The sequence below is a fragment of the Orcinus orca genome, chromosome 1, assembly GCF_937001465.1.
Source record: "Orcinus orca chromosome 1, mOrcOrc1.1, whole genome shotgun sequence".
Lineage (NCBI taxonomy): Eukaryota > Metazoa > Chordata > Mammalia > Artiodactyla > Delphinidae > Orcinus > Orcinus orca.
In genome coordinates, this window is record NC_064559.1 from 156622577 (window position 1) to 156639546 (window position 16970).

The following is a 16970-nucleotide window of genomic DNA, read 5'->3' on the forward strand; positions in this document are numbered from 1 at the left end:
GTAGCTGTCCAGTTTTCCCAGCACCACTTATTGAAGAGGCTGTCTTTTCTCCATTGTATATTCTGGCCTCCTTTGTCATAAATTAGGTGACTATATGTCCGTGGGTTTATCCCTGGGCTTTCTATCCTGTACCACTGATCTGTATTTCTGTTTTTGAACCTATTTGTAGGGCAGGAATAGAGACGTAGATGTAGAGAACGGACATGTGGACGTGGGCAGGGGAAGAGGAGGGTGAGATGAATTAAGAGACTGGGTTTAACAAACCACTACATGTGTAAAATAGACAGCTAGTGGGAACCTGCTGTATAGCACAGGGAGATCAGCTCGGTGCTCTGTGACAACCTAGATGGGTGGGATGGTGGGGGGTGGGAGGGAGGTCCAAGAGGGAGAGGATATATGGATACATATAGCTGATTCACTTCATTGTACAGCAGAAACTAACACAACACTGTAAAGCAATTATACTCCAATAAAAATAAATAAATAAATCAGTCACAAGGATGTAATGTATAGTACAGGGAATATAGTCAATATTTTATAATAACTCTGTATGGTGTGTAATCTATAAAAATAATGAATCACTATGTTGTACACCTGAAACTAATGTAACATTTTAAGTCAACTGTACTTCAATAAATAAAATTTTTTTAAATGCAATTACCTGTAGCGTTATTTGTGATACCCAAACAGTGGCAATAACGTAAATGTTCATCAAATGATGAAGAGGTTAATAAAAGCTATATAACCGTACAATGGAATGTTATCTGGGTATATAAAGAAGTACTGACACATGCTACAACATGGATGAACCTTGAAAACATTAGGCTAAGTGAAAGAAGCCAGTCACAAAAGACCGCACATTGTATGATTCCATTTACATGAAATGTCCAACGTAGGCAAATCCATAGAAACAGAAAGTAGATTCCTGGTTGCCTAGGGAATGGAGGAGGAGGAATGGACAGTGGCTGCTAAGAGGTGTAGAGTTTCTTTCGTGGGTGTTGAAAATGTTTGGGAATTAGTGGTGCTGCACAACTCTTTGAAAATACTAAAAATAACTGTACACTTCAAAAGGGTGAATTTTATGTTATGTAAATTCTATCTCAATTTAAAAATTGAAAAAGTATGATTACTTAATCCCTCATCCTCAATAGAAATATCTCCTCTCACCCCGATCCAAATAGGGCACTATAAAAAAGGCACAAGTTTCTAAAGAGCAAGGTTTGCTCTTTAGTCCTTGGGCTTCCATCTTCTGGCAAAACCATCTGGGCAAGTCAAAACCTCTGAGGCTTAGTTTCTTCCCCTGTAAAATGAAGGCAAGGGAGTAAGTAATCTTTTTTTTTTTTTTGCAGTTTTCTTTTTTTTTTTTTTGCGGTACGCGGGCCTCTCACTGTTGTGGCCTCTCCCGTTGCGGAGCACAGCCTCCGGATGCGTAGGCTCAGCGGCCATGGCTCACGGGCCCAGCCGCTCCGCGGCATGTGGGATCTTCCCCGACCGGGGCACGAACCCGTGTCCCCTGCATCGGCAGGCGGACTCTCAACCACTGAGCCACCAGGGAAGCCCTGCAGTTTTCTTTTTTTTATTGAAGTATAGTTGCTTTACAATGTTGTGTCAGTTTCTGCTGCACAGCAAAGTGATTCAGTTATACATATTTATACATTCTTTTTTATATTCTTTTCCATTATGGTTTATCACAGGATACTGAACATAGTTCCCTGTGCTATACAGTAGGACTTTGTTGTTTATCCATTCTATAATAGAATAGTTTGCTTCTGCTAATCCCAAACTCCCAATCCATCCCTCCCCCACCTCCCTCCCCCTTGGCAACCACAAGTCTGTTTGCTATGTCTGTGAGTCTATTTCTGTCTCTTAGATAAGTTCATTTGTGTCATATTTTAGATTCCATATAAAAGTAATATCATATGGTATTTGTCTTTCTCTTCCTGGCTTACTTCATTTAGTATGATCATCTCTAAGTTCATCCATGTTGCTGCAAATGGCATTATTTCATTCTTTTTTATGGCTGAGTAGTATTCCATTATGTATATATAATCGAATTTTTATATATATATTTATATATACATATATACACCACATTTTCTTTTTCTTTTTCTTTTTTCTCTCTGAATTGGGTCTTCGTTGCTGTGCGTGGGCTTTCTCTAGTTGTGGCAAGAGTGGGGGCTACTCTTCGTTGTGGTGTGTGGGCTTCTCATTTGCGGTGGCTTCTCTTGTTGTGGAGCACGGGCTCTAGGCGCGCGGGCTTCAGTAGGTATGGCACACGGGCTCAGTAGTTGCGGCATGTGGGCCCTAAAGTGCAGGCTCAGTAGTTGTGGTGCACAGGCTTAGTTGCTCCGCAGCATGTGGGATCTTCCCACACCAGGGATCGAGCCCGTGTCCCCTGCATTGGCAGGGGGAGTCTTAACCACTGTGCCACCAGGGAAGTCCCTCTACCACATTTTCTTTATCCATTCATCTGTTGATGGACATTTAGGTTGTTTCCAAAGGTAATCTTTAAATGTTTTTTCTGATTCTAAAACCAGAAGTCACTCAAGCCCAAAGTGATGTACACTCCTATTAAAGGATCAGCTGAGCTTATATCATAATTCTTTCTGAAACAATACCTTAGCCTGTAGCCGGCTTCCAATGGTTGACCTCAAGTGATACATGGAAACAACCACATCTCCTTGCACAGTGATGCTCAAGGGAATGAAGATTTTTCCATCTTGGACACGGTACTCTCTTTAAACAGAGACAAAAGCATACACTGAGAGAGAGTCTAATCTGGCACTATAACACAGGTATACAATACAGGCAGTCTTCTGTGGCTCTGGCCAAGGCACCTGTTGGCCCAGGCCTGAACCCAGGAACCATTTCTTATCTTAAGCAAAGTCAGGAGCACAGCAAGTGCCAACTGGATGCAAACTGGTTCTGCCACAGGATGCCACTGGTCTTATGCCAGGTCCTCTCTCTCGAACCCATCCTGGTTTCTAGATAAATCAATTGCCCATTAGCAGAAAACGTTTTCCCCAAATACATGTAGCCCTGATGTATTTACCTTGCCCTAACTGTAAATTTATGATAAAAACAGAGAGAGAACAAAGAAGTCTAACTGAGATCAATATAGAAACAGCAGTGAGATGCTCTGTGAGTATCTCATATACCAATTTTGAAATGCAATCTATTTCCAATCAATTTCATTTTCTGTTATCATCTAGTCCCTTCTTCCATATCTCCCACCACCTCCCACTGGTACTTGCTCTTTATTACAGATTCTATAACTTTTTAATTATATGACCATCTACCTAGATGCTCACCTAGAAACCTCATTCGTTCCTGATTCTTCCATTATCGTCACCAATTCTTATCAAGGTCACCTCCTTCTTAAATGTCCAGGTCTTCTGCCCTACACCACTGTCTGAACCCTTATTATAGCTCATGTTAGTCCCTTAGTTTGTATCACCATTTGAAGGGGGGCTACGGCATCCCTTGATTTAATTGTGCTTTTCTATGATTACCACCTATATTGAACACTTTTTAAAATATCAGGCATTTCATAATGTAGTCCTCAAAGGAAGAATAGGATCCAACTTACACAGGAATGGAGTTCACAAGAAGAAATGAAGAAAAGTATCATGACTTACTTCATTCGTTCAAAATCTGCACAAGTTGTATATATTTTGGTTTCTCCAATCAGTACATCACAGTAAGGGCGACATCCATTTCTCTGCTTGTTGAAAAAAGGAACTGGACTGACAGTGATCGACTTAATAGTGAGAGGCTTGAAGTGAGGGCGGTAGGGTTTGTCTGCTAGGAGGTCACACATGTAGCCCAGGTACCTAAAACACAAGACAGACATTCTGTTGGTGCGACCACAGCAGAAGAAATAAGCAGTTGGTTTGCTAGAATGTTTGCTCTCATACATTATTAACCTACAATAAAAATTTACTGTGTTAATTCTTTAAACATTAACTGGCAAAAGAGAATGCTGCCATAACTTAGGAAAGCTTTTATCTAGTGACACTGCTGTACTTCCCCCTGAAGAGCTGACAAAGGGGTATTTATTAAATGAAAAAGCTTATGGGCATTTTACATTAGCTCAGTATTTGATCTAGCAGATTAAATTTATCAGTTAAGGGCTAGCTTTAGAAAAAATATCAGAATTTATCATCCGACGCAGTTTTAACCCAAGAGGAAGTAAGGAGATGCAGTTTAAATAAGAGAAAGAAGAAACTGTGCCCAAAGAGAGAAGACAATACATCGATTATATAAAAAGGTTTTTCCCCTTTTTTGGGGACATGATACAAATTAGACCCTGTCTGCGCCAACCCTGCATCTAGCTGACTTTACCTCCTGTGGGATGGCGAAAGTCCGATTCCTGGTCGCTTTGCGTAGAGTAGTCGAACAGCTGGGCCAGGAGTAGAGTAGAGATTACAGAAAATGAACATAGCACCAACCAGAATTGATGATGCTGCCCGTCCATCCTATCAAAGAAAACGTATAAACTTGTCATAAACATGGATCGGTCAGGCACGCAACACTGAGAGCGGCTGGTGCTTGCAATTAAATGAAAGAGGTGAAGGGTGGGGAGTCTGGGCGTGGCGTGTGGAGGACAGAAATCTTAACTACGTGTGCCTGTCAGTTCAAAACTGTTCACCTGAAAACCCAAATCTATCCCAGCTATTTAAATCACAAAGCAGCAAGGGAAGACGGATTCTTAGGATACAACTGACTCTCTGCTAACCTAAGAAACCCAGCAATATAAATTAGATTTGTACATATTTACTGAGAAATAATCTAGTTTTCAAAGTAACTTTGGACTTGTAGGATCAGAATAGTTGAGGTCTCTCAGTTTAGGGTGAAGGTAAAGAGTTCTCAGGTTAGGCAAATACTGCTTTTTGGAATATGCGATGTGTGTATTTTACCCAAAGTTATGTTCCTAGATGGATATAAAATAAAGAAGCTTCACCTGATTCAACCGCACTCAGTAAAGGAATGCAAGCGATGACATTCCTGACAGATGGTGAGCAGCTTCTTCTAGAAAACTTTAAGTGACAAGGAGCATCCTGCTTCTGGACGGACTTCACAAAGTTCTTCCTTATACTTGAACGTGCTGAGTTGCAGTCTATTCCACTCAACGATCCTCATTCTTCCTTCTCTCTGGACAAAGTGTAAACCTACTCCTTTCTCCCTGGGACAACCCTTCACATATCTGAAATACTGTCCCTTTCCATCTACTTTTCTATTTTCCAGGTTGAAAACATACCCAATCTGTGATAATTTTATGTCACAACTTGATTGGACTAAGAGATGCCCGAAGAGCTGGTAGAACATTATTTCTGGGTGTGTCTGTGAGGGCGTTTCTGGAAGAGATCAGCATTTGAATCAGTAGACTGCGTGGAGATTCACCCTCACCAAAGTGGGCTGGCATCATCCAACCTGTTGAGGGTCCAAATAGAACAAAAAGGCAAAGGAAGGGAGAATTCTCTTTGTCTTCTTGAGCTGGGACCCCCATCTTCTCCCTGTTCTTGGACATCGGAGCTCTTGGCTTTCAGACCTACACCAGCGGCTCCCTTGGTTCTCAGGGCTTCAAACATGGACTAAATGTTACCACTGGCTTTCCTGGTTCTCCATCTTGCAGGAGGCAGATGGTGGGACTTCTAGGCCTCCAGAATCACTTGAGCCAATTCCTATAATAAACCTCCTCTTACATATGTATCTCTACACATATCCTGTCAGTTCTGTTTCTCTGGAGAACCCTACTACACAATCCCTTCAATTCTTCCTCATTTGATGTTCCATTTTAAGAGACATCATCATTCAGTGGACTTCCTCTTAACAGACTCCAGTTTTAAAACAACAGTCTTAAATGTGCTGCCCAGATGTGAAATGCAAGATATAAGATGTGCTCTGACCAAACTAGAGAGGAAATATCATCTTCCTTAGTGTGGTAAGAACCCTCTGCTTTTATTAACATAACCCCAGGCTAAACTAGTTTAAATGTAAGCTAAATCACACCATGAGCTCTTATTGATCTTTCTGTTCACTAAAACTGTTAGTTCTTTTTCAAATGATGTGTTAATGGACAAACACACTTAATCTTTTAGAACCAGAATTCAGGACTTTACATTTACCCTGTGTTTAATTTCACACTGGTAGTTTCTATGAAATGACCCACCTGAGAAAACTGAGAAGCTTGCCTCCACATTTTCAAAGCTGTAATAAAAGGGCAACCAAATGCAACCTTTTCCTGGGAGGACGCTGATCCATTAGTCACCTATCTTTGGAAGCAATATTCAGCCAATAGTTGTCTAAATGTCTAAAAATTTAGCCCCAACTTCTCCATCTTGAATATAAGAAATGGGGAAATATCTCACAGGACTCCAATAAACTATCTCTACTAATCTATTCGTCTGGTTCCGAAAGTCCAGTTGGTTTGATATGTGTGTTCATAATGAATCGATGTGGAATCCTGTTTTCTAAGAGTTTCAAATCATCTGTGCACAAACTGTGTTCGAATTTCGCCTTGAATTGCCATCAGGCTCATCAGCCTGTAACTTTCCAGGATCAACCTCCTCCATCTTTTGGAAGAAAAATCTCCTCTCCTTTCTTCACTGGCACTCTTCTTCCTGTTTCCTCATACTGCATAAGGAACCCATAATTGCTTTTCCAAGTGCTTTTAGCATTCTGTCACATAATTTAAGTCTAGAGAGTGGATTATTTTTAAGTACTGTGACGCTCTTTTACTATCTCCCTACCTCTCAGCTTTGTCTTAATTATCAGTGTTACTCCCTTTCTAGCTTGACATCTGTTCCCCCATGAAGGAACAGAATAAAGGACTTAAGATTATACCGTGTGCCTCCAGCATTTGTTGTTGTCCTTATTCCAAGGACAGTTTTCTTTAAAAAGACATTTTTCTCAATCTTAATTCTTTTTAGCATTTAGTCTTCCTGACACTCTTTTAACAGGTTCATGGCTCTTAGATATGTGTTCCCTCCTTTTATCAGCCATGCAGGTCTTTTTTAAAGTTTTCTTAGTTTTTTTAATTAAAAGATGAATATATGATTATTTTTAATAAAACAGCAGTATATATAGGATAAAAATAAATGCTCCCACCTCCAGCTGCAATTCCACTTCCAAAGACTTGGTGCAGACTTCCAACTCATGCATGTCCTTTTTCAGTAAGCCTAGAGAGCAGGCTATAGGGTCTTCACTCTTTGTATGTCTCTTCTTTTTTCTTCTTCATTGGGTTTTTATTTGTTATGATTGTATCATTAGAACTGGGAGCCTCTGGTCTCTCTCGAGCCATCTTCTCTTACAAAGCTGCCAGACCTAGGCTCGCTGAACTTTTAGAAAGTTCTCGAGTGAAGAAAAAAATCACCAAAGTACCTAAAGGCTGCTTAGTCTCTAAAAATAATCTGTCCTTTATACAACCTGTTCTGTCTCTGAAAGGAAAACCCTTTGGCCTTTCACATTAAACTCCTATGAAGCACCAAGTGTTCTTCTTTTATTACCAAGAATTTGGGGTTGTGAGATGGAAAGAAGAAAAAATCTCAGCTTTCATCCCTCTTTTAGCCAACTAGCTCTCAAGAAAGAGGGAGAAAATCATCAACTAAGATTATAGCAAAAAATACACCTTGAAGTTTACAGAAGCAATGAATAGTTCTAGTATTTATGCTCAGATTTCATTTGTGTGTTCATTTCTTTATATATCCAATCGCTTATTCAAATCTTTCATACCTTGTGACTTTCTGTTTGAATAGAAAAAAAAAAATCCCACAAGGACTCAGAGGCAAAAAATATACAAATCAATTTTCACTGCAAAGTAAAGGAGCTGTTACAGTGGAGGATTCCTGGACTGAATGTCAATATTATGAGATAGTGTGAGTGTGTTTTGTGTTTGGTAATTGCAATCATTGTTGCTTTTGTTGCGGTCATCCATTTACAATGCTTGGTGTCAGTTTATTTATCTCTTGTAAAAATAAAATACAGTGTTAAAAAAAAATATTTCATACCTGGGATTCCAAAGTAAAAAAGGCACAGTTCTTGCCCACAGGATGCTAACAGTCTAGTGGGGAAACAGGCAGGCCACCAGAGTATGATGATGCAGTATATTAAATGCTTAAATCCAAAGACATTTAGATATATAGGTTGAATGTCCATATTGTCAAAAAAGATTTTACCTAAAGTTGAGTTTTAAACAATAGGCAAGAGCCCTCCAGAGGAAGGGTTGGGGAAAGGGACTCTAGGAAGTCAGTGGTCAGAAAAATCCTCAGTTCCACTGGGAATTGCTATAAAATACAGTCAATCTATGTGACTACTTATAAGGGCATAGATGTCTTTTTATTTCATTTTTATTCAAACATAAAGGTAAGAAAAGAATATTCCAGTGTGCTTATGTCAATTCTATTCATCCAAAACTCAATAGCATTTTTGCCTATGCACACACAGCTCTTGTTTCTATCTCTTCTATAATAGTTAGCACATTCCAGAGGCCCTGTATCATGTGGGTTGTATACATATCTGCCTCTCCCACTGGTATTCGAGCTTTAGGGCAAGAATAATAAGTTTTCCCCTCATTTTATATCCTTCACATCACCTAATTCCTAAGTGGGTTCTTAAGAAATGCTTATTCAACTTAAGCACTACCTGGTTCACCAGTCTGTGTAAGGCCATTTGTATTTGACCAAACCAAACCAGCATGAATGATAGCCACAACAGCAACAAGAAAAGGTTACTCACCAAGCAATGGACAACACAGACGTTTTTGGGATTCTGTAGTAGCCAGTTATACATATTCCGACACACAGCAAAGAGGTTGTGCAGACTGGGGGCCTGCCTGATGGGCCAACTGCATTCTGAGACCTAAAGGAACACAGCGGAAGGAAATGAATTCGCCAAGCGACTTCCTCTCCATGGGCAGGTAGCACACCAAACAACTTCTGGAAGTGACACTACATTCTCTTTTAATACAGCAGAAAGACTTGGGAACAGGTCCAAACACAGAAAGAAGAGTTTAATCCTGCAATTTTTTTAATACAAAAATTCTGTTTCGGTAAACATATTTTGAAATATTGGGTTGGCCAAAAAGTTCCTTCGAGTTTTTGTAAGCGCTTACGGAAAAACCCGAACGAACTTTTTGGCCAATCCAAAACATTTAAAATTAAACTAGATGATTTAACATACATATTTGGATTTTTAAAGGTTCCAGTATTTGGATTTCAAAGGTTCAATGTTCCACTGCATTTAATTTCTATTTAGTATAAAATGTTTTGACCTGCCTACTAGATGCTTAATTATAGGATTACATTATAAATCCTGCACTATCCCTAATTTTATCCAAGATGATAAAAGTGAAAACACGAAAAAGTGCTGCTGGATAAGCTAAAGATAGGCTTTTTCAAGGGTCTTATTTCTTCCTCTTTTAATGAGGGAAACTACAACTCCATGGGGGCAACCTCTAGCATTTTCATTCATCTAACACACATGTTCATTTTAACACATTATAGGATATCAGCTATGTTCCTAGAATTCTGCTTGGCTCTGATCTGTACAACAGTCATATAAGACAGGTACTAATATGGTCTCTATTTTGCAGATAAGAAAACTGACTCTCAGAGGTTGTCTTGTCTAACGTCACACTGCTGGTCAGTACCAGCATTGCAACCCAGGTCTTCTGAGTATAAGTCACTTTGCTGCAACAGTATACTGGTTGAGATTATCATTTGCCTCAAAATTCTAGGCATGAGCCTCAATCGATTAGGTATTTATTAATTTAACAGCAAGGAAAAACTTAGGCAAACTTCATGACCTCTCTAAGCCTTTCTCCATAAAATGTCATGAATGATACCTACCTACCTGCCTCATAGGGTTGTGGCTACTACATGAGAATGTATTTCAAGGGCTTAGCTCAGTATCTGACATACACAAAGTGATCAATTAATACTGGCTATCATTATTATTATTATTTTATCAGGTAACTGTCAGTGCAAAGCCCTAAGGTCAGATAGAGCTAGCTATGTTTGGAAAAAATGAATGAAACCCTATATGGCAAAATCATAGACTGAAGGGTCAGATCATACCAAGCCTTGTTAAGAACTGAGAGAAGTATTTAAGAAGGAGAGTGACTCTCACACTTTCCAAAGACCTCTCAAGGTCCAGTATGGAGAACAGATATAGATGACACAAGACAAAAGTCAGAGAGTACAGTCAGGTGGCTATATTAGGAATTTAAGTAACAAATGATGGTGGCTTAGGCTGGACGAGTGGCAGTGGGACACACAAAGACTTGAGGGATTCAAAAAATAGAGAGGAAGTGGAATGCCTGTACAAGACTCAGGGACTGATCACAGGGTGGCAGTGCATGAGTATGGAGGGGTATGTGGAGGGGGAGCAATCGAGGATGACTGCTAGGTTTCCAGCCTGAATGGCTGGATAAAAGGATAAAAGGATAAAAGGATGGAAGGTGCCACTGGCTGATACAGGGAATTCTGGAGAAAACAACAGGTTTTATACAGATGGTATCATCAGAAAGTGTCTGCAACACTAACACCACTGGTCTCAGAAAACCCAAACGTCCCAAATTCTTTACATTTAAGAGTGGGGAGAGAGAGGCAGGAATAATCTGTTTGGTTCATGCTTTTCTAGTAACTAGATAATAACTAGTCAAAATATAAGTGGGAAATTATCTGTGGTCTCTAGAGCTGACACCTGAAAGCAAACACACGGAGTTTCTCTCTCTCTCTGTGGCTGCCAAAAAACCCATTCTTTTTGGTTAATTTGTAACTTTTTTCCTACAAAATGATTGTGGGTAGCGTCAGGGGACCTTCCAGGTTATTAATTTTCCTAGACCTTTGAGAATGACAGGTATAGTTTATTAAACAAAGTAGAGGAAATGCCTAACAAAGCTACCAAACAATCCAGGGTGACCCAGTATTGGGCCTCTGTCGATTTAAACTCCATAACAGCTTGCCCCTTTCACCCAACATGATTTGGGTCTATTTCTGGCCGATTCTTTATCCTCAGATAGATTCCCCATTGACAAGTTCTCAAGGAATGGAAATAATGTATTGATTAAAACCAGAATAATTGGGAAGAAAAATTTTGCCATCAGAGGAATTGCAAAATATACTTTTATACAAGCTGCTTCCTACCTGTGATGTTTTTCTTTCCCTTGGTAAATTTCTATTCATACTCCAAAGCCGAAGTTCAAGTGTTCTCTTGTCTCCCACAGTTTCTCTAACACTCACAGGCAGAAGTGCTTAGTCATCTCAGTCATCTTGTCCATTTTCACCTGTTATAGCTTTCACCAGTAGAGCAAAATGGTGAAGCCACAGTTGGGTTTTCACCTTAGCTTTACCACTTACTACCTGATTCACCTTAGACAAGTTGCTAACCTCTCCAAGCCTCAGTTCTCTTGTGTGTAAAATAAAAATGGTGGTAAGAATTAAGGAGCACAATGTAAACGCAGTAAGTGCCAGCTTATTGTATTCAAATTAACTGTTTATGTCTGTCTCCCCCGCTAGACACTAAGCTCCATGAGAAGAGAGACCATTTTTCATTTTTGTAACCCAAGTCCAGAGTCCACGTGCTAGTCCAATGGCAGGCACTCAGTAGGTATTTGCTGAGTGAATCAATGAGTGAAAGAACGAAGAATGAACCCTATTTGGCAATCCCTTTTTTTTTTTTTTTTGTGGTACGCGGGCCTCTCACTGTTGTGGCCTCTCCCGTTGCGGAGCACAGGCTCCGGACGCACAGGCTCAGCGGCCATTGCTCACGGGCCCAGGCGCTCCGCGGCACGTGGGATCTTCCCAGACCAAGGCACGAACCCGCGTCCCCGGCATCCACAGGCGGACCCCCAACCACTGTGCCACCAGGGAAGCCTGGCAATCTCTTCTTATAATAAGATTTGTCTTTGTCTACATGTAAAGTACCTTGAGGAAGGAACCGATTTTGTTGTTTTTTTAGGTTGCGACCATGTAAAAGTGTAGGAAATTTGTTTTCTCAGGCAGTATCTTTAAACCTTTTAGAAACTGTATGTCACTCCTACAAACACTAAATGTCAATATCTGAGTCTCAGCTAAAAGCTGGCTAAACTGTTCTTAGCACAATAGGCTAATTGTTCAGAATCATTAAACCAATCAAGTAAATAATATTAATTTAAAGTACTGCATAATTACATATTTACTTGATATATAATTATACTCCATTAAGCAAACATACAATTAGAATTTTTTAAAAGCATGTGTTCTGTCTAAAGGGGAAAAACATTTAAGGCATCAACAAAATCAAAAAAATTTTTTAAACGAATTCAACCCCTGCAAGTGATTTCTGTAGCCCTGTGAGGTTCACAGCTTCATGCAATAAGCACAATCCTTGGGCAGGTGACACTTCACGATGCTGCCTCCAGTCTCTCTGAACCCCTCCTGGAGCTGTAAAGCATCAGAAAACGCCATATGGATTACAGGCTGCCATGACACCACCCAGTGGGAAATGAGGCCAGAACAGCACCAGGGCTGGATGCCATTTGGTTTTCATCTTTCTGTCTCCCCAAGCACGAGATAAGAAGACAGAAGCATCCCATTTGCTGAGCCTAAGAGCAAAAGGGGCTACGGAGAATCAGACTGAAGAGCCATATCCAGTGTCTTAAGAACCTGACACCATTTTGGGAGGACAGGAGTACTTCAGGCAATAATTTATTTGGCATTTTATTATTGTTAATGGTAATTATAGCTTCCACTTACTGAATGTTTACTCTAAGCCAGACATTGCTATCAAATGTCTTCCTTACAGCAAACCTAAAGAAAAATTTTCTATTTGTGAGATAGGAATCCTTGTTATCTCCATTTTATACGGGAGAAAACCGAGCTTTAGATGAGGTGAAGTAACTTACCCAGGAAGAGGAACAGCTGAGATGCGAATCTAGGATAATTTTTAAAATTCAAAATTTGTGCATATTATATGAATTTCACCTCAATAAAAAAAATAATAAAATTTTGTATACTGTCTGATGATTATTAACTAGAATTCCATCTTACATTTGTGAGATAGTTATGGGATCAAGTGATGGCTATTTTTTTACCAAAGTTACTAAGACATTCAATTCACTGAAGGCTGCAGAACTAGAATGTGGGGCTTCCTGGTCCTCTGGCTCCCAGGCCAGGGATATTTTTCTGCCCCATTATTTCCTGTCCTTACACTGATACACAGTGGCAGAGGACAGATGAATATAATCTATAAAGTCTCTCCGCTATGGCCAACTCCCTTCACCAACCAGCAAACCAGAGCAGAAACAACTGGGAGCTATGGTGACCTCTTTGATGAATTCTGGAAGGAAAAAGGAAAAAAAAAAAAAAAGTGACCTTCAAACAATCCTTTAAGAAACCCAAGTTGATCATATATTTTCCTAAAATTAAGTTCTTTGCAAAGAGGAAGAAATTCTACAAGATTATGCAGTTTAGAAATAGTCGAAATAAAAGAAGATTCTAAAAGAACCAGCTGGGTTTATCTTTTCAATGCTACTAACTGGGCTCCTTCAGCACACCCCTTCCTGGTGAGACAGAGGAAGGAGGCTCAAAGTGGCACTGGAATAGCATTATCAGAATGTAAGAACTTTAGGGCAGGCTAGCCTTGGTGGCCATTCATCTGCTTTTCCATTTATTGCCAACAGCAACACCAAGAAATGTGTAAAGCAGTAGTTCCTGACATTCTAGGGCAGAGCTATAAAACCTTCTGTGCAGAAATGGAACCAGTGCACACACACATACACACAGAGTAAATGGCTATAGTGTTTACTTGGGGGATGATGAACAAGGTTTGGGTATAGATACTAGTGATGGTTACAGAATATTGTGAGTGAATTTAATGCTGCTGAATTGTACATTTACAAATGCTTAAAATGGTAGGTTTATGTTATGTGTATTTTACCACAATAAAGAAAAAATAGGAGTGAAAACAGATGGTTAAACTCTCTGAAGCCCATGCATGGATCGAAATATACAGTGGAACCATGTCTTTTAAACTCAGATTCAGAACATCTGGCTTAGATGATGCATCTCATTGGTCTACAGGACTTCACTGTCAACATCAGGATGTTTATTTCCTCAAGGTAGATACTGGCTAAGAAGAGTCAAAACACTGACATTCAATATCTCCTCTGCAGTCCTGAATAGGTATTCTAGCACTCTGAATGAAGGGCTATCTGCCACGTTTTGTTTTGAGTCAAATCCTCTGCTAAAATTGAAACTAAACACAGAGTCCTATTTTAACATTCTGTTACATATGCAAATACTAAGGAATTGCTATTTAATTATTTCATATGATTCCTGTCAACCCATGTGGTTTCTAAGCCTAAAAGTGATGCCCCTCAAAAAAGTAAAATCTTCCTAGAAACAGCCTGTCTCTGTCACCACCGTCTTTATCTCCAAACACACGTCACATAATAAAAAGGTAAAATGACTGAGTTCAGGGTTCAAGGCATAGAGATATAGACACAGTTGGACTCCTGTGAGTCTATAAATAAAACCAGTCTTGTGTTTGGTCTTTTCCAACAGTGGTATTTATAGAAGCCTTGGCCATCTACATTTATTAAAATAAGAATTAGCTGCAGACCTAGCACTCCACTGGTCTGGAAGGAGGAGAAAATGATTTCAGGCCTCAAGGACTGTTAAGATGAGAACCAAGAACACTTTTCTAAGTCATGCAACAGTGGGATGCAAATCAATTTGCGGTGTTAGTGCTGGGAAGAGAAAGGACTAGGAACTTGAAAAGAGACGTAGCCACATCAAAAACAGAGCTAAGGGGCTTCCCTGGTGGCGCAGTGGTTGAGAGTCCGCCTGCTGATGCAGGGGACACGGGTTCGTGCCCCGGTCCGGGAGGATCCCACATGCCGCGGAGCGGCTGCACCCGTGAGCCATGGCCGCTGAGCCTGCGCGTCCGGAGCCCTTGCTCCACAACGGGAGAGGCCACAACAGTGAGAGGCCCGTGTACCGCCCACACACACACACACACAAAAAAAAACAGAGCTAAGATGAAAATACTAAGGCTGTGGGACTGTCTTAAGATGCAACTGAGGGTTGAGGGAGCTAGGTCAGAGGGTCCTCTTCCAGTCCCCAGAGTTCTGGGACTATCTATAAAGGGCTAAAGGTGCAGTGCAATCCTGCATTTTAGGGGAAAGAATTGGAAAAGACTTGTGGTATGTGGAAATCCTCCCCTTAGCGAAATGTGGCGAACAAAGAAGGGGTGGGGGTGTGGCACGCGTGGCCTTTCAGGGAGTGGGAGCAGCTCATGCAAAGAGACTGTGCGTCTCCCCTGGTGGGAGCATGGTTCTCATACAGTGGAGAACAGTGAAAGATGAGGTAGAGAGGCACAGAGGCGAGATCTTGCGGAGCCTGGTAAGACACAGACTACAGTTTGCATGGAGAAGAAATAACCCCACCGCTTTCACCTAGACAAGACTCATGCGTCAAGGTCCAGCTCTCACTGCTGTCTCCCTTTACTAAACTCCCTCAGTAGGTACTGTAAATATTATTGTCTTTAGAACGTCCTGACTTCTCTCTCCAACTAGGCTTAAGTGCCTTGAGAATAAGAATCAAACTTTTTTTAGTTAATTAATTAATTAATTTTATTTTTGGCTGCGTTGGGTCTTTGTTGCTGTGCACGGGCTTTCTCTAGTTGTGGCGAGCAGGGGCTACTCTTTGTTGCGGTGCACAGGTTTCTCATTGCGGTGGCTTCTCTTGTTGCAGAGCATAGGCTCTAGGCATGCGGGCTTCAGTAGATGCAGCACACGGGCTTCAGCAGTTGCGGCGTGTGGGCTCAGCAGTTGCGGCACGTGGGCTCTAGGGAGCGCGGGCTTCAGTAGCTGTGGTGCATGGGCTCAGTAGTTGTGGCTTGCGGGCTATAGAGTGCAGCCTCAGTAGTTGCGATGCACGGGCTGAGTTGTTCCAGGGCATGTGGGATCTTCCCAGACCAGGGATCGAACCCGTGTCCCCTGCACTGGCAGGTGGATTCTTAACCACTGCGCCACCAAGGAAGTCCCAAGAATCAAATTTTTATTTGATATCTATGTGTTCAACAATTCTTGGCAGGCACATTCTATCTTCTGAGAGACATTTCTTAGCCATGCCAGGCACCGTTCCAGGTAGCAAATAAAATTAATGTGTTCCCTGCTCTTCTAGGACAAGTGAGAGCAGTCTGGGGCAGATATTCCATATGCAATTCCTGGTTTCTTTGGTAAGACTGTTAAGTCTGGTCACAAAATACATAGTTACACTAATTGATGCCTTTCTTTAAATATCTTTATAAAAGAGCTTGCTTTTATAAATCATATATACATATAAGAGATACCTTTATATGCATGAATGCTTCTATAATGATATTACATCTTTATTTACTTCCAGAGGGAAAATTTTTCAGATTATCACAAATATTTCAAGATTAAATAAAATTTCTATGAAATATTATACAGGATGTTCCATGGTCCTCCAGTTATAAAAATGATGGCACTATGTGTATCACTGAGTCACTTTGCTGTAGAGCAGAGATTGGCACAGCACTGTAAATCAACTATGCTTCAATAAAAAAAAATCAGAAAAAAGAAAGAAAGAAAGAAAATGATGGCACTGAGTCTCCAAACAAGAAAAATCAATTCAAAATATGTGCATCTGAATTAGAAATAAAATAGCTACCCACATTTTTATTGGATGCTAATTCCCTTGCTCTGAATTAGGTAATAGATGGAATAAGAGGTGGAAGGGCAGTTAACTACAGGGAATATTAAAGAGCTGCATTTGAAATCTCCGTTATAGAATGGGAATTGGGACGAAACCACTTTAGAATGGTTTTATCAGTGCTTCTCAGAGAGTGGCTCACAGGGCAACAGTAGAAGTAACACCCAGGAAGTTGTTAGCAATGCAGATTCTCACCACACCCCTCTGCTGAACCAGAAGTGCCAGGCCCAGGTGTTTAACAAGCCCTCC

At 40.6% G+C, this 16970-nt stretch overlaps 1 protein-coding gene across 4 annotated transcripts in view; it reads right to left on the bottom strand.

Moving 5' to 3' along the window:
- Positions 1-16970, bottom strand: part of DNAJC6 (DnaJ heat shock protein family (Hsp40) member C6) — a 156051-nt gene that overhangs the window by 29188 nt on the left and 109893 nt on the right. For all 4 annotated transcript variants that reach the window (XM_004281621.4, XM_049698142.1, XM_033408975.2 and 1 more), the window contains 4 exons: positions 8737-8859; positions 4345-4478; positions 3639-3833; positions 2619-2736 (listed from right to left, as the gene is read on the bottom strand). In XM_004281621.4, coding sequence (XP_004281669.1) covers positions 2619-2736; positions 3639-3833; positions 4345-4478; positions 8737-8859 — 570 coding nt within the window. The remainder of the gene's footprint in view (positions 1-2618; positions 2737-3638; positions 3834-4344; positions 4479-8736; positions 8860-16970) is intronic.